Source organism: Tachysurus fulvidraco, chromosome 20 (assembly GCF_022655615.1).
Source record: "Tachysurus fulvidraco isolate hzauxx_2018 chromosome 20, HZAU_PFXX_2.0, whole genome shotgun sequence".
Taxonomy (NCBI): Eukaryota; Metazoa; Chordata; class Actinopteri; order Siluriformes; family Bagridae; genus Tachysurus; species Tachysurus fulvidraco.
In genome coordinates, this window is record NC_062537.1 from 2326751 (window position 1) to 2343378 (window position 16628).

The following is a 16628-nucleotide window of genomic DNA, read 5'->3' on the forward strand; positions in this document are numbered from 1 at the left end:
GTCTCTGAGGAGGAAAAGTTATTGCCTCTCTAAGGACAGTGTGGCTTGTTTTGGGTTTACGCTTACTTTCTAAAAAACTAATCATTATTTATTTCTAGAGGATTTTAATTTTCTACAATTTAAAAAAAAAAAAAGGTTTTGTTCAGGTAGATGGGAGCGGCTCGGACGTGACATCCTGCCGGAACATAAACGATAGGTTTATATTCATACATTTGTTCTAATGTGAAGTTGTTTCTATAGCAACAGCTCATTCAACAGAACCCTTAAAACTAATAATAAACAGATTTAGTGTGATTTTCTTCTTGTTAGGAAAGATTTATTTAACGTTTATGGTGTCGGCTCTTTGTAACGGTCATAGTGCTTTGGGGAGGGGGAGAGAGAGAGAGAGAGAGAGAGAGAGAGAGAGAGAGAGAGAGAGAGAGAGAGAGAGAGAGAGAGAGAGAGAGAGAGAGAAACACAGAAAGAGAGAGAGGAGAAAGATAGAGAGATAGAAAGAGAGAGAAGAGAGAAAGAGAGAGAGAGGAGTAAGAGAGAAAGATAGAAAGAGAGAGATTTAGATTTTTTTAAAGGAAACTTTATTTACAGACTTAAAAAAGTCACGCTGATCGTGACATCACAAAGTAAAAAAAACAATATAGAGAGAAAGACAGGTACAGAAAGAGAGAGAGAGAAAGAGAGAGAGAGAAATAGAAAGAGAGTGAGAGAGAAAGAAGAGAGAGAGATAGAAAGAAAGAGAGAGAGTAAGACAAAAAGAGAGAGAGAGAAGAGAGAGAGAGAGAGAGAGAGAGAGAGAGAGAGAGAGAGAGAGAGAGAGAGAGAGAGAGAGAGCTAAAAGATCTACATTTGATTCAATCACAGAAAATGGTAGAAACTCCTTGTTACTGGATGATTAAAAGTACAGTTCATTCACCAATAGATTAGAAGCCCTGGAGGAGATCCGGTGCAATAGAAAGCTGGTAAAAACTAAAGTTTAAAGTTTTTCACATTTCACATTTACATTCATTTACAGTCACATTTAGGAGTCTGGAGGGACGTCTTACAGACGATGTATCATAGAAGACAAAAAAGCTGAGAGAACAAAGAGGAATCTCTTGAAGAATCATTCAACACATGGATGAGAAACACGAAACGTTATAAGAAACATTATAGTGGCTCGGCTGATTTTTGTATTTCAGCCTAAATCCTTACTTACGTCAGAAGACAAACATTACCCAAAGGTCAGACTGACAGAGAAACCTAATCTCTTAAGTCTCCTCCACGTCCCTGTCGTCGTCCTTCCAGTGGAAAGTCACCTGTAAAGACACATCATGAATAGGAAACAAAGGACAGATACTGTATCAGCGTCATCACAAGATCACCTTCTTACCTTCTTACACACTTCTTATATATATATATATATATATATAAACTTCTTATATATATATATAAAGAGAGAGAGAGAGAAGAGAGAGAGAATATATATATATATATATATATATATATATATATATATATATATATATATATATATATATATATATATATATATATTTCTTTGCATGCTGTAAAGTTTCTAATAAACAACTACAAATAAATATTAAGATTAAATAGTATAGTAACATTTATTTTATTTATTTATTTATTTATTTATCTATTTATTTTCTTTGCATGCTGTAAAGTTTCTAATAAACAACTATAAATAAATATTAAGATTAAATAGTAACATTTATTTTATTTATTTATTTGTTTGTTTATTTTCTTTGCATGCTGTGAAGTTTCTAATAAACAACCATAAAGAAATATCAGAATTAAATATTAACATTTATTTATTGTATTTTTTTATTTATCTAGTTTTTTCTTTGCATGCTGCGAAGTTTCTAATAAAAAAAAACCGTAAAGAAATATCAAGATTAAATATTAAGATTTATTTATTTATATTTTTTTTTCTTTGCATGCTGTGAAGTTTCTAATAAAAAACTACATAGAAATATTAAGATTATTCCTGTAATGTCATACAGGAATATGTAATATATGTGTAGTATGTAGCTGATAAACCCTGACAATTATAAAAAAAAAGATTTTTAACTGTAAAACTTCAGCAGATTCAGTCATTCAGATGCTGGTAAAGAATGTAAGGGTTAAGCAGCTGAGGTTTAAAATCAGTCTAAAAGAGGCTGTCAGGGTTTAGTCTGATTTCACACAGTAAAAAAGAATCACTTTATTATTTTGCTGACAGCTAAATCACAACCCACAGCTCGTTCCCTGGGGTTCAAGTGTGAAGGAGCGAGGATCCAGAAATAACTCCTGTGATAAAGAGCGGAAGAATGAAAAGTAAACAGTAATTACTTGGTTATTGTCAGCCGGCATGGACAAATCAGTAGGTAAGACACCTGAGAGAAGAAGAAGACGACGAGAAAGGAGAAGAAGTAGAAGCAGATGTAGAGAAAGAAGAAGAAAAAGAAGCAGATGTAGAGAAAGAAGAAGAGGAAGAAGAAGAAGGAGAAGAAGAAATAAATACATTTAATTTTAACAAAACAAGGGGAAATTGGTGTTTTAAAAAAAGGGGAAAAAAGATGACGAAATTAAAAAAGCACAGGGAGATTAAAATACACAATTATTTAGAATTTAAGAATTTAAGAATTTAGAATTAAAAAAAAACAAAACTCCAAAACAGATGAAATGCCAGATTAGTCAAGCTATTATTTTTTGTTGTTCTTTTTATTAATTGTTTATTAGTTTTTATTTTTTTTTTATTATTACTCTGTAGACAAATAAATACAAAAACAACAATTATTTATTTTTATTTTTTAAAGGTATAAAATATAATTATTAATAGCCTGCATCTCTATAGATTATTTTTACAATATTGGAGTTTCCACAGTTATAGGTATAAAAGTGTGGTACATGAAACCTCATCATTAATCTTATCCAAGACAATCTGCTCAGTATGATACTCTTCTTTGAGAAAACAGTCAGTATTTAATTTTTTATCATTGTTTAACGGTGCTAAATCTGTTATTTGGTATTTATTGAGAAATCGCAGCTGGTATAATGTTAAAGGATTCACTTGCCGGTGTCAGAAAACATCTACATAAAAACATCGACCCAGACAATCCGTGACCCAAACTATCACCTTACTACTTACATTTATTCATCAAGAAGACGGTGTATAAAAGGTGGTGTTGGTCCACGACAGCACAGGTACAGCGGCAAATTTAGGCAAACCTCTTCTGACATTCTACAATCATGAACAAGAACAAAGGTACAGTATCGATTCTACTCTACCTTCAGTCTCTACTCCAAAAGCATATAAATGAGATCTTATGGCTTTATATCTACATGGCTTGGGGATTGGTCAAAAGGTGCTGACTAAAAAAACTGCGGTTTAATAGAAAATGAAGGCATATTGTTTCTATAGTGATGGTTATAACATTTAAAGGAAGGAGTCTACAGTGTTAGGGCTTTCAGAAGATTTGCTGACATTGAAAAAAAAAATCAGGGCAGAACAGAGTAGTTTTCCAGATATGTACACTTTTTTCCAGTTTTCCAGATATGTACACTTTTTTTTTTTTAAAGCAAACAAAAGAAAAAAGAGAGCTGGTAAGCTGGTAAGGTTATGACAGTTTATAACTTCTAGAAGATAAATGATAAAAACAACCAGGGGCGAATCTAGCCCTTTTTTAGGGTGGCTTCAGCCCCCTGTCTGTGATCTCAGCCACCCTAAAGCTGTAAGTATAATTTTTACTTTCATAAATTAACAATAAAAATGACGTTAAAATGCAGGACATGTGGTATATTCTTATTACCAGAGTTGTCATATAATATATAATATAGAACTCTTCTTGTTTTAAATTCTCACTGAGGGCTAAAACCCCCTAAAGATGAAATCCTAGAACCGCCCCTGAGAACAACATCGTGACTTGGTCATAATCCAAGTTCCTAACTGTAACTTCGTTCCACCACTTTGTCATTGAATATTTTCCTGTAATACTTTAGATCACACCTGTAACAAACTTCTCTATATCGTATTTTGTGCTGCAGTTCTGCAGGTTTGGATGGGGATCTTGCTATGCTCTGTGAACGGATTACTGGGCTCGGCTCTGGAGTGCTCCGATCACGATCTTACAGGAGCGATATGCTCGATTTCTGTAGAGAAACTTCTGGATCGAGCGATCCAGCATGCTGAGCTCATCTACCGCATCTCGGATGAGGCCAGGGCGTTGTTTGTGAGTAAATACAGGCAGGCTTAAATTAAGATTAAGGATGTGAAGGAGCTCCGTGTGGGCAGAGCCTGGTAATGATTACTTGAAAAAAAATGTCTATGAAAAGTACTACGTATATTTCTTCCCTACTGTCTCTATCAAAACTTGTAGTGGTTCTTGCACAGACCCCACACATATCGAAGAAAGTTACAAGTAGTACCAAAAACTAAACTTTAACCCTGAACTATTCAAAGAACCCTTTGGAGAACCCTTCCTTGGAGTTCTGCTCAGAAAGTTGTTACCCTAAGCCAATGATGTGGAAGTTCATCCACTTGATTCCACCTGTAATTTATCTCCTGATTACAACAGGACGTAAAACAAGGTTAGTTGTAGAGATCAGCTTCGAGACTAAAGTATTTTAGACCTTTAGGGCCAAAAAAAAAAAAAAAGCTGCAGAAGCTAAAGTATACTGGATAAAGAAAGGACACACAGATTCATATGGAATATGAAGTATCCCAGGTCCTTGCACAGGACAGGTTCAGGTTTATGGTACGTCAGATTTGAAAAATCGTTACTGATGCTGAGAACCTAGTGTCCACTGCTCATCTAAGACCTAAATAAAGCTAGAATCTATGACAGTGACCAGAGTCCAAGGGTTCTGGATTACAAATCCAACAACTGCCAGTGAGCCAGACTTGTATGCAAGGCCCTCAACTCTCACCTGCCCAGATCTTTGCTCAGTTTAATTATGCCTTTGATAAATGTGCATCAAGTATCAACAGCTTTCTGATTTACAGGAGGAGATGTTCATCCCTTTAGCGATATCTGCTCATCAAAGCTACGGAGGCAACTCTTGCACATACAATCTTGTCCACGTCCCTACATCCAAGCTTGAAATTCAGCAAATTTCGGTATGTTCCACAATGTTCTAAAGAGATCCAAATGAGTAGCACATCTATGGGAGATGTCTGGGTTGAAAATGATTTAAGGGATTTTTCATTCTTCATTGTTGCAGGACAAATGGCTCCTTCACTCAGTCTTGATTCTGGTTCAGTTCTGGATCGATCCACTGGCTGACCTGCAGGATTCTCTCGACAGGTATGACAACGCACCCAACTCTCTCCTCAGCAAGACCAGGTGGATGTCAACCAAGCTGATGAACCTTAAGCACGGGGTGCTTGTTCTTATGAGTAAGGTATGTTTAAGAAACCAGGAGGATGTCACATGAAAAATCCCTTTGACCAAATGAAACCAAAGAAGCTAAAATTCTGCATTCTTTAAGTGTTTAATTTGTGTGCACAGATGCTGGATGAAGGAAGTCTGGAGCTGGAAAATAACGAGAGCATGACACGCCACATTGTTGCTCCTGCCATGGCGGAGCATGTGCTGAGGGACTACACGGCATTGACCTGCTTCAAGAAGGACGCTCACAAGATGGAGACGTTTCTAAAACTGCTTCGCTGCCGCCAAACTGATAACCTAAGCTGCCCCTTTTTCTAGCCATGTGAAAAAAAATCTATGGTGGGCTTTCTGAGAAACGGAATTTCACATACAAAGAGTCTGGAAAAAATCCTACACATGCACAATAAAGACAATATATATTTTTTTTTGCAAATTTATTTTGGAATGAATGCCTATTTGTATGTTTTGCTGAGCTATTACCGCATTTAGCAAAAACGACCAAACATCTCTGCAAATTACACAAACCATCTCAACGAAAGGATACGTTTGTTAGATGCATTTATTATTTACAATTAAAATAGAAATGGTGTCAACTTCAGCATTTGTATTTGGAAGCAATTTTGCAATCTGTACAAATCGGGTAAGAGAAAAACTTGAAGGAATGATTTGGCATTCAGGCTGATTTGCAGATGAAAATACAAATTAAATTTGTATTCATTTTAAACGTTAAGTTGCGATAGAAAGTCAATAGATTAGTTCTATATCATCTTCGGTAAAGATTAGCTTATTACAATGTTGTTATCTTTCAAAGAAAAAATGCGTATGGAAAACCGGAGAGGCCCTAATGCAGAACCCTGAGGAACACCTTAGTTATCCTTTAAATAATCAAAACAATTTTATACTGGCAAACTGTTAATGAATTGTCAGCTCGATCCTAAACAGTGATGCCTACTAAAGATTCGGCCGTGTTGTATCGTTCCAAAGCAGCCTTTTGTTCTAGGCCACGGGTTCTTAACTCTTTCCAGCACGTTTTAGCGTTTTTTTCCAGCACCCTACCTGAGATTTGTGTGTGATAGCAGAATAAGCACTAACATGTACACAGCTTCTAGTTCTCTACATTTGTACATTGTCCACCAAATCTTCAGTAGTAACTACCTCAAACCCAGGGTTGTCAATGCCTTGCTGTCCATGCTGGTGAAGTTCTTTGCTGGGTTCGTTTAGATAGCAGCTGGGGCAGTGAGGCGTGGCTACTGGAACAGTTTTGGAGAAATTTGAAAAGTCAACACGGTATTTGCCTCCTTTGGTCCGCGAGATGATGGGCAGGAAGCAATAACCCCACTGGATCTCATGTGGGATGTAGGACGTGCGAACCTGACACGACGAGCTTGTAGATTCAGCCATGCCCTCTAAGAAGACCACCAGCTCAATGTCCTGCTGCTGAAGTGTATCAGCAGTCATCTCCGAAAATGGACTGGAACTGTCAATTACGTGGTAAAGCGTCAGCGGACAAACAAAGAATAGGTTGTCCTTACCAGCGTCCACCAGGAAGTCAACGTTGACCTGGTCCAGAATAATAGGTTCTCCGTCCGGGGTGAGGCTGGTTTTCAAGAGTTTGCCGTAAATATGGCTGCCGATGAGCAGCGTCTTCCGAAGGTTAGCGACTCGGATCTGTAAGCACAGGCTTTCGTTTTTCAAACAGATCACAGCCGTGTCAGTGAAGGTAACAGTCTTGGCACGATTTTTCGGGAGGGAGATTTTGGCCAGAATCAGGCCGCACATGAAGCAGTTTATAATGGCGCCCATTAAAGACTGGACGACCAGAAGGGCTACGGTCTCGACACAGTGACCCGTCAAAGCACGTCCTCCATATCCGATTGTAGTCTGTGTCTCTAAAGAATAAAGAAAGGCACTCGTGAGACCGCTTACATTTTCGATACACTTTAAATGGCCATCAGGAACTTTCTCTCCCTCCAGGTCCCCGTTGCTTTTTGCAATGAGGTACCACAGCAGGCCGAAGACGAACCAGCTCCCTGTGAAAGCAGCGACAAATAAAAGTATAACAAAACGCCATCGGATTTCAACAAAGGTGGTCCAAAAGTCCATCAGGTAAGCAAAATGACTGTGGTACGCGACATTGCCAAATTCGATGTTACAGTGTCCGTCCTTGGTCACGAGCCGCGTTCGTCGAATCCTTCGTTCTGCTACGTGATCGTGAACTTCCTTGCGGATGAACTGCAACATTCCTTTCAGGAAAAAAGAAGCAAACATTCATGTAGAGAAATTCTGCTATGATGTGATACCTAACCGTCAGATCGACCATCGATGACTTACTAGACATGAACAACCAGCTTGATTAGTGAGATCCAATAGTGAAAAGTAACTTACCTTCACTCACAGAGTTTAGCAGTAGATCTACCAAATACGAGCGAGTTTAACTAGGTGAAAATTCTGTCCTTCCAACATCTCCGTCTAGCACAACACCATCGGCGAATCTCGAAAAAAGTAATCCGCATTGCAATGCCCTAATCCCAGGCACATGGCACGCTGTTTACAAAGAGGAAACGTGTTTCAATACATTTTACATAATCTTAAAAATCAGCTAAATAATAAAAACCCACACGCGATCACGGTAACTTCTTGAACTGACTGAACATTTACGTGTACGTGGTTTCATGGCTCTTTGGAGGGGGGGGGGTTGTTCTTTTTTTTTTTTCAAAACCAACCGCAACTAATGAAAAAAAAAAAAAATGAACAAAAACCCCCCAAAGAGCCCCCCCTCCCCCCTCCCCACTGCTTGGGAGTTTACCCATGAGGGAACTAAACCTTCACAAAGCAAGCCTTCGCTCTCACTCACCCTTTATCCTCTAAACCCTACACACACCTCTTTCACGTCCACGCTCTCAGGACGCTAGGATATTCCGTATAAACGGAAATAAAGTCGGTTATAGGCAAAAGTATCACGTAGTCTGCGTAAATATTCACTTTGCTTTGCTGCGTTTGCGTACGGGACACAAAACAGTCCAGAACTATAACTTAAGAGATAGAAAATCGATACGGTTTGCAAACCTGAGCACAGTTAAAGTGTCACGTTATGCACGGGATCTCAAACAGGGTATTTAATTATTATATACATAGAGTACAGACACACACATTCTGGCAGAATTGGGACTAAAACCCACACACTATAATCTGATTATAGAAACTGCTTCCTTTTGAAGCTGTAGAGTTTTTCGAAAGAGATTTGTGTGTGTGTGTAGGTGTGTGTGTGTGTGTGTGTGTGTGTGTGTGTCTAACAAGTTTGAACTCCTCAAAAGAGGCTCCTCGACTCTGTCAAAGAGGCCCCTCGGCTGCAACTCAACGGATTTTGCACAGCCGGGGACACTGCGCTTTAAAAAAAAAGAAAAGAAAAATACCTTTTTTTTATTTTAATAATCTTTCCTCCTAGGGATCCGGTTCGAGTCGTTTCGGAGATGTATGTAGGACAAAAATACAGAGAATAAGAGCACAGACTGTACAAAAGGGAAAACTTTATTAAAAAGCAGTTTTCTTCCACCGGTGTTAATGAAATAATACTTTATTTAATCGCCGCACTTCATTCGTTTTTGTTTCCCTACGTATTACGATACATACAGTCCTAAAATAACCGATACATTATTACAGATGTGTATATTGTGTTTTTATATAAACACAAGAAAAGAGCTTCTGATTTTCTCGTCAGAGATCTTCGGTGAACGTCTCGGGTTTTTTTTTTTCCTTTTTGGTGAAGGAAGAAATGGTGATTATTCACAAGGAATGAGTAGAATAAAATAAAATAAAATCAGGTGCGTCGTCGTAAATTCCACCTTATAACCCGGACAACACACGGCGCCGCTGTAGCCACAGGTTTGACGGTGAGTTACAGTGATACTTTACACACGCTAGTAAAAGTCTAGACTCTCCCAGCGTCTCTGAACTTGCTCAGCAGCGTGTCGTCCGCCCGGATGGGGAAGGTCAGCGTGTGTTTACTGTAGTACTCCGGTTGGTCCTGCAGGTTCTGGATGACGTCGGTGAGCAGGTGAGCTCTCTCCACGCCGCACCCCGGAGCTTCGTAATCCAGTGTGATGAAATGCACGTGGAGGTGATAGTAGGACGGCTGGTAGTGCAGCATGACTCGCAGTTTGGACGCCGGGACGCTGTAGCGCTTCATGATGGCCTCCTGTTAGGGGTCAGGGGGCATTTTAAACATATACTACCACACACAACCGAGGGCTGTATTCCTCAACACGAAGAATAAATTCGTAACAAAAACCAGCGAGTGAGAGAAAGATCTTGCCCTGTATATACTCTGCTGTCTAGCATAAGCCTCGTCATTAAACTCTTTCACATTTAACATAAAGAAATGATCATTTTAGACTCCCAATTAAAAGCTTCCGTTATCCATGTTTCCTCTGTCACACTTACCAGTCCTTTCTCCCGGATGTTTCTCAATAAAGGCAGATGATCAGGAGTGAGATCTCTCAAGCTCTTCACGTCCCTTCGATGTACAAGTGCAATCAGATACAAGTCGTCGACCTGAAACGACGGACGTTTAAAACCATAAAGCGCTATAGAGCTGTTACGTCTTGATGATATGATCATGTTTTGATATTTAGTAAATGAATCATTTCGATCGTTTATAGTCACATCTTAACAAACCTGCTTTTGGTCCCATTTGAAATCTGGAAGCAGCACGAAACCGTCTCGCGGGTCTGGATCTTCGAAAACGATGCGATCGGCTTCCGCTTTCTTTTCCAAGATGTTGTAAACCCACTGTGAGAAAAAAAAAACAACCGTCTCTTTAAGACACAGTCCACAAAAAGCTTCTCAATGACTCGACGACAAACTTTCCTATCATGTAACTCCTATCGTGTAAAGTAGGAGGAGTTTTTGGTGAGTTTACCAGCCAAGTAGACCAACATTTTATTAAAACGCACGCAAAACGCAGAGGTGTGAACCTAAATGTCGGTGGAAATGGTGACGAGAGCAGTACAGAGACATGACCGACCTGCACACTGAAGCTCTGGCTGTTAATGAACGGAAGTGTGATGGACTGATAATCTTCCTCTGTCTCCTCGACGAGGAACGTCTCTTGACGCTGATACTTCTTCACGTGTTTCTCCGTTGCTGGACAGATCAAAGTGGTCTTAACTCCTGCAAATAAAAAAAAACTTTATCTTAAATACTATCGGACGCATCTGCAGCAGAAAATACACCGTAAATACATCAAAACACATCAAGGCCTACTTCTGAAGAAGTGTAGCCAGGATCAGATGTCAGTCTGAAGGACGTCTAGGTTTCTTACCGTTGAGATGCGGTGGAGGTTGGAGCTGGAAGGTGCTGTAGATGTCGTTCTTCATCTCCAGCAGCTGCGTGCTCTTCTTCAACATCTCCGCAAGGACGTCTTGTGTGATCGGTGTTTTCTCCAGGATGATAACGGCGTCCTGGTCATCAATCTGATGAAAGGTGAGTAAATACACAGCCAAAAGAGGATTAAATGGAGAATAAAATAATAAATCTTTTATATTCTAGTGTAATGTTGGAGAAATGGAGTTGGAAAATAGAGAAAAAAATATTTAAAATGTGTTCCTGGTCTTTAAAAATCAATGTTTAAGCCTTAACACAAAACTCTTGAGATGTTTGTATCTGGAAAATTAATTGCAATCATAATGTATTATTATTATTATTAGTGCTATGTAACTAAATGGTAAAGTGGGCCGTATCCTAAACAACTAAGTCTTAGACGCGTAGTGCACTAGAAAGACCGTAGACGCCGTTATATCTCACACTAACTAGTGCACTAATGAAGACAACAAACAGCGGTTCGGGACGCAGCCCATGAGCTGCGTTAGCTAACAGGCTAACTCAGCGTCTTCCTGCTATTTTATCATTCGTACCTTTCCGTGCACGAAAATGTTTTTCTCCCTGGCTGAGTCGCGGAGGATCCGTCCGACTTTAAACCCCGATACGGAGATCTCCGCTGCGGCCTCGCCATCATTTTCATCCGTTTTAAGTCGCTTTGTTGCATTCTGTGTCTTTGACTCTCCGCTATTTAGAGTCGCCGCCATTTTGTTCACGTGACCCAAAAGGTCCAATGACGTTTAAGAAGAAAAATATCAATATTTATATAACTTTTGTTTTATTATTGAAGCAGTACAAAAAGCACAAATTTTAAAAAAAAGGTACATTCATTTAACAAGCACAATAACTACAACAATTAGACCATACTTATATAAATCATTTAAAAATTTGTTAGATACCCCCTTGTGGTGAAGAATGGTATAGCACAATAATCTTTACACAATTGATGTGAACACCTGATGTACACGGTTTAATACTAATATATTTATTTCACACACTTTTTTCTTCTATCTAGAAATTTCACACAAACACACACACACACACACGACGTTTGCATTCTTTTCAGAAATTAGCTGCAGCGTTTTACAATTTTTGTTCTCTTTGGATTTTTATTATGATGCTAAAACACATCCGCAATCGATTCTCCAGCAAGCAGACTGAGAATTAAATCAAAGCGCATTTTAGGGGTGATCTGATCTGTCTGTACTTCATTCAGCCCTTGGTTATTTATTTCATTTCTTTTCACACGATGTTCCTCTCCAGCATGGGCTCCTGGTTGAGGATGCGTCTGAAGTCGAAGGAGCTCAAGTCGATGGTCTTGAAACCTCCATCCAGGATGAGCTCGGCCACCGCGCGGCCCACGGCGGGAGAGTGCTGCAGCCCGTGTCCGCTGAAACCCGTCGCCAAGTACATGTTGTTGACCAACGGGTGCAGACCCACGATGCCGTTCTGGTCAAAAGTGTTGTAGTCGTAAAACCCTGCCCATGCTCCTGACACCTGGTGAAAAATAATAATTGTCCATCACTCATTTATTTATATCAGATCTCAGTAATCAGGTGAGTAAATATTTACAGGATAGTTTTACCCATAATGCACCCAGTGTACGACTGAATAGAGATCTAAAGCTGCATGTTCAATGGATAAAGCCATGTCTCGTGTTTAGTACAGAATGTTCAAGCAGGTGATTTGGGGCTCAGGTGAATTGGGGCTCAGTTTGTTGCGGTTTCTCACCTTCAGACTCTCAAAAGCAGGAAGTCGACGTGCCAGAAGAGGCCAGATTTTCTCCTGAAAAAACTCATGGTCCACATCCAAGTTACTGCAGTCCGGTTCCTCGTTCTGGTCAACAAACAAGAACGTACAGGAGAAATTCAATTTCAATGTAACCTTATGAATAAATAAATAAATACATCAGTTCCCCATCCTTTATGGAGTCATGGAAATGTTTGGACATTTACTTTTAGTTTATTTTGGTGTCACTAAAAATCTTTGCATGACATCATGAAAACTCTGGAATTCTTCTAAAACAGCGTTACGTTAGTATTAACTCTAGACAGCCACAGATCTAAGCCACACCTCCTCTGGTGACATCCCTGCGATGTAATTTCCTCCAAGGCCTTCTCTGCGCAGGTAAAACCCAGAGTAGTCGATCAGAAACGGACACTCCAGGCCCGGACCGTCGGGACAATGCACCACGTAAATGTACCTGCAGGTGGTTGGAGTACAGAAGCACCTTCATGCACTTAGAGAAAAGTAACATCACCTTCTGATTCGTTCAGAACGTCATCAAATGTTCACACTACCTTTTTCTGGGTTCTACAGGTAACCGAAAGGCCGCCTCACCGGTTTTCATGCCGCGTCCGATGCCAAGCATGTCGACGATTTTCCCAGAGCTGGCACCAGCCGCGTTCACTACGACAGCGCACTCCACAGGCTGGTACTCCAAACTGTTAGGCATCTGAACCTGCAACAGACTCACAGCTGAGCTTATTAGATACTAATCAGATACTGTGGGCGGGGCTAACTGCTGTGTAATGCATCAGGATACAATATTTTTCTCGTTAACCAATCAGATACTGTGGGCGGGGCTAACTATTGTGTAAGATCCGTATCCACTATATTATTAAAGAGTTCTGCTCTTGCTTTAAGGGATCAAACTCACATTAACGTATTTGATCCTTTTTAAGTTGAGAAGGTCTCCGTCCATGGTTTCTGCATTTTGTGTCCAGCATCTAAATCCTGAAAAAATATGAGATAAAAAAATAAATAAATGAAATGCAGAAAACGCACAACACACATGATCCTGGTTATGATTAACAGACGTCTACAGACGACCACACTGCCTTTAATACGTTATGTAAAAGGATTTTTTTTTAAAAGGTTAACCTGTGACTTCTCCGAAGCACTGATACACTCCCATAGACATGGCTTTCCGTCTGAAGGCATTCAAGAGCGTCCAAGGGTCGAACCAGCCTTCGTTCTCGAGTCCTGGTGAACAGACGACATTCAGTACGGTGTCATTAGCACACTGTTAAAATTTACCAGCTCAGAAAATCAAAGTACCCAGAGATGCCAGAGCAACGCCGTCAGTGTTCAGACAGGGGAATCTCTCCTTCAGCTGTGTCGGTGACAGCAGGGTGACTTCAGCCCCGAATTCTCTAATAGGTAAAAAAAAAGATAGAAAAGATTAATATAGATTCAGTGTAATGTGGGTCTCAAGTAGCCACCACAAGATTCCAAGGGAATCAACGCGACCCTGTGCCCTATTAATTGTTACTTGAATTGACTCTTGGTGATTCGCAGTGGGCCTTCGAGTCGACTCGGTGGGCCTTCGAGTCGACTCGGTGGGCCTTCGAGTCGACTCGGTGGGCCTTCGAGTCGACTCGGTGGGCCTTCGAGTCGACTCGGTGGGCCTTCGAGTCGACTCGGTGGGCCTTCGAGTCGACTCGGTGGGCCTTCGAGTCGACTCGCTCAAATGAACTGAATCTCAACTCTGGGTCAATCACCTTGATTCACCTTCAGACTCTGCCCCATTAATTTGAACTTGACTCTTTGTGACTCGACTCACTGGGATTTAACTCATCGAGATTCAACTGTCAAGCTAGTTTCCTTATTTACCAGTAAACTAATTGTACTGTTTAAGCATTAAAAAGATTCATTTGTTTTAACACTATGGCTGTAAGATATGAACCATACTGTATTAATTAATGTTGCTCACTTTTGAACAGCGTAGTTCTCCTCCATAATGTGCGCCGACGCTTCACTGGCCAGGAAAAGATAACCCGAGTGATTAAATTGCAGGTCGATGGGATCTTCATTCAGCACGTGGAGATGTTCCTGCACAAAGGGAAAGTCAAATCCTAAACCACTTTCACACCATTACCGAAGTCATGACGGTGGTCTGGTCAGAGCGAGGATTACGTCTCGTGTAATCCTGATAAACTCATGAGTGGAGCGGTGAAGGATTACGTTAATGTTCTTCATGAAGTTAGCAGAGGCCAGAGAGAGCTGGATGTTCTCCTTCAGCGAGAACTGCTGCCGAATTCCTCCAGCAGAGAGAACCGTGGAGGCCTGACTGTACTGAGAAAGAAAAAAAAAGGGGAGAAACTGAAATAAGAAGAAAAAGCAGAACTTTGCAAGTGCATGCAGCTCAGGTGAGAGAGACTCACGGTGGGATCCTTCTCCACCAGCAGCACCCTCAGTGAATCCTGAGACCTCAGTTTGCTCTTCAGCCAGTAAGCGATGGACCAGCCGATCACTCCACCTCCGACGATCACGATGTCGGCGCGTTCAGGTGGAAGGCCTTGGGTCAGCTCGATCGGGCTCCAGTCACTGCCTGGCATCGCCATTTTCGCTTTCTCACGAAACGCTTTAAACTGGTTCTCAAGATCTAGGGTGGAAAAAATATATGCATTTCCTTTACACACTTTCTTTACAATCCAACACTCTTCTGTTTATCAGGCGATTAAGAAAAAAACATTTATTTTCTGCATGCACTTCTGGATAGAAGGATGATCACTAATTAGAAGGTGAAAACCATAAGAAATGATTTTGTATCGATGACGATAGGAAGGAGAGAAAGGACGAAGGAAGATCGGAAGGAAGGAAGAAAGGAAGGAAGGTTCAGAGAAAGGAAGAAAGGTGAGAAGGAATCTCAGAATAAAAGAAGGAAAGAAAGGAAGAAAATAAATTTGAGAGAAAAGATCGAAAGTAGGAAACTTGGAAGGAAGGAAATATGAGAGTGAGTAAAGGAAGGAAGGAAGGAAGGAAGGAAGGAAGGAAGGAGTTGATTTGTAAGCGATTAAATTCAAGATTATAAAAGTTATAAAGGAAACAAACAAGTCTTTATTTTAACATGCACTCAGTCCACATATAACAGAATATTAACAGAAATAAAGACGTGAAGTTTCAGATTCTGAACAGATCTACTATAATAAATGACCAGTGACTGATCTGAGATCAGGTGAACAGAGGAGTCTGACTGATCTGAGATCAGGTGAACAGAGGAGTCTGACTGATCTGAGATCAGGTGAACAGAGGAGTCTGACTGATTTGAGATCAGGTGAACAGTGGAGTCAACATATCTCAATGGAGGAGTCATACTGATCTCAAATCAGTACGACTCCTGCACTGAGATCACGTGAACAGAGGAGTCTTGGCGAGTCATGTGAACAGTCATACTGATCTGAGATCATGTGAACAGAGGAGTCTGACTGATCTGGGATCGTGTGAACAGTCATACTGATCTGAGATCGTGTGAACAGAGGAGTCTGACTGATCTGGGATCGTGTGAACAGAGGAGTCTGATTGGTTGGAGTAGTTTGTTTTATAAATAGAGCTCAAACTCACCCGAGATGAAGTCTTTCCCCACATTTCTCCCTGTACTGAAGACACGACTGCTTTTTACTCTGCAGCGATTAGAGCTGACTAAAGCCAACGCTTTGTAACTGTGGCGATTAAACAGGATTTTCTGCCAACTGGACATCGCTACAGTGAACCGACTCCTGCTGTGATCTTCAACCGACTCACGCACAGAATACACACGACGAGCGGCCTTAGCCCCGCCCCTTTGTGCAAACGTCACAACACGCCTCTCTACGTTGATCCCGGAAGTGTATTTCGTTACTTTATTTCAGCCGTGGGTTTTTATTTACAACTCAGTGTTTCTTAGTAGTGGACCCTGGTATTGCACATTGAGAACATTATCTGCAACCAAAAACGTTTGTCCGGACATTTCACGCTGTATTAGCGTCTTTACGCGATTTCCTGCAGCGCTCTAAGAACTACATTTCCCATGAGCACTTGGAATTTGTGGTGAAGACGGACACCGTGGCGTGCAGGTGGTCTCGAGAATGCAAGTCAGCACGACAACGTGGCCTTAAATATATCGTT

General features: G+C 40.5%; 4 protein-coding genes and 1 long non-coding RNA gene across 6 annotated transcripts in view; 1 reads left to right on the plus strand and 4 right to left on the minus strand.

The window, feature by feature from the left end:
- Positions 1 to 3250, minus strand: part of LOC113650381 — a 34785-nt gene extending 31535 nt beyond the window's left edge. The window contains exons 1-2 of the long non-coding RNA XR_003442397.2: positions 3125 to 3250; positions 1193 to 1292 (exon numbers count right to left, since the gene is read on the minus strand). This is a non-coding gene — a long non-coding RNA (uncharacterized LOC113650381). The remainder of the gene's footprint in view (positions 1 to 1192; positions 1293 to 3124) is intronic.
- On the plus strand, positions 2769 to 5800 carry smtlb (somatolactin beta). 2 transcript variants are annotated; one of them, XM_027158721.2, is made up of 5 exons: positions 2769 to 3241; positions 4021 to 4205; positions 4979 to 5092; positions 5197 to 5376; positions 5484 to 5800. In XM_027158721.2, the coding sequence occupies exons 1-5, from the start codon at positions 3226 to 3228 to the stop codon at positions 5679 to 5681; spliced, it is 693 nt and encodes a 230-aa protein (XP_027014522.1). In that variant the 5' UTR covers positions 2769 to 3225; the 3' UTR covers positions 5682 to 5800. The 2 variants fall into 2 exon arrangements, with proteins under 2 accessions (XP_027014522.1, XP_047661215.1); XM_047805259.1 differs by lacking the exon at positions 2769 to 3241 and adding an exon at positions 3485 to 3707.
- A 108-nt stretch (positions 5801 to 5908) lies between these two features.
- On the minus strand, positions 5909 to 8051 carry kcnj1b (potassium inwardly rectifying channel subfamily J member 1b). The gene is made up of 2 exons (XM_027158720.2): positions 7749 to 8051; positions 5909 to 7606 (listed from the first exon to the last, which is right to left on the minus strand). The coding sequence occupies exon 2, from the start codon at positions 7602 to 7604 to the stop codon at positions 6477 to 6479; it is 1128 nt and encodes a 375-aa protein (XP_027014521.1). The 5' UTR covers positions 7605 to 7606; positions 7749 to 8051; the 3' UTR covers positions 5909 to 6476.
- An 819-nt stretch (positions 8052 to 8870) lies between these two features.
- dcps (decapping enzyme, scavenger) lies at positions 8871 to 11471 on the minus strand. Its single transcript, XM_027158547.2, has 6 exons — positions 11276 to 11471; positions 10684 to 10834; positions 10387 to 10532; positions 10038 to 10151; positions 9804 to 9914; positions 8871 to 9558 (listed from the first exon to the last, which is right to left on the minus strand). The coding sequence occupies exons 1-6, from the start codon at positions 11444 to 11446 to the stop codon at positions 9292 to 9294; spliced, it is 960 nt and encodes a 319-aa protein (XP_027014348.1). The 5' UTR covers positions 11447 to 11471; the 3' UTR covers positions 8871 to 9291.
- Positions 11472 to 11500: 29 nt separating this feature from the next.
- foxred1 (FAD-dependent oxidoreductase domain containing 1) lies at positions 11501 to 16322 on the minus strand. The gene is made up of 11 exons (XM_027158546.2): positions 16086 to 16322; positions 14906 to 15126; positions 14706 to 14816; positions 14455 to 14573; positions 13800 to 13894; positions 13623 to 13724; positions 13399 to 13475; positions 13040 to 13200; positions 12813 to 12942; positions 12471 to 12575; positions 11501 to 12236 (listed from the first exon to the last, which is right to left on the minus strand). Exons 1-11 carry the CDS (start codon positions 16219 to 16221, stop codon positions 11982 to 11984), a joined length of 1512 nt encoding a protein of 503 aa, XP_027014347.1. The 5' UTR covers positions 16222 to 16322; the 3' UTR covers positions 11501 to 11981.
- Between the last annotated feature and the right edge of the window lie 306 nt (positions 16323 to 16628).

What these genes read in the sequence shown, in the direction of transcription:
- foxred1 (XM_027158546.2), bottom strand. Translation starts at nt 16,221, where the DNA reads ATGTCCAGTTGGCAGAAAATCCTGTTTAATCGCCACAGTTACAAAGCG. An exon ending in GGGGAAAGACTTCATCTCGG is followed by an intron (nt 15,127 to 16,085) that starts GTGAGTTTGAGC and finishes TTTCCACCCTAG; the next exon opens with ATCTTGAGAACCAGTTTAAA. An exon ending in GAGAACTACGCTGTTCAAAA is followed by an intron (nt 13,895 to 14,454) that starts GTGAGCAACATT and finishes TTTACCTATTAG; the next exon opens with AGAATTCGGGGCTGAAGTCA.
- smtlb (XM_027158721.2), top strand. An exon ending in ATGAGGCCAGGGCGTTGTTT is followed by an intron (nt 4,206 to 4,978) that starts GTGAGTAAATAC and finishes TCTGATTTACAG; the next exon opens with GAGGAGATGTTCATCCCTTT. An exon ending in TGCTTGTTCTTATGAGTAAG is followed by an intron (nt 5,377 to 5,483) that starts GTATGTTTAAGA and finishes TTGTGTGCACAG; the next exon opens with ATGCTGGATGAAGGAAGTCT.
- dcps (XM_027158547.2), bottom strand. Translation starts at nt 11,446, where the DNA reads ATGGCGGCGACTCTAAATAGCGGAGAGTCAAAGACACAGAATGCAACA. An exon ending in ACCTCCACCGCATCTCAACG is followed by an intron (nt 10,533 to 10,683) that starts GTAAGAAACCTA and finishes TTTTATTTGCAG; the next exon opens with GAGTTAAGACCACTTTGATC. An exon ending in ACATCCGGGAGAAAGGACTG is followed by an intron (nt 9,559 to 9,803) that starts GTAAGTGTGACA and finishes GACCCCTAACAG; the next exon opens with GAGGCCATCATGAAGCGCTA.
- kcnj1b (XM_027158720.2), bottom strand. Translation starts at nt 7,604, where the DNA reads ATGTTGCAGTTCATCCGCAAGGAAGTTCACGATCACGTAGCAGAACGA.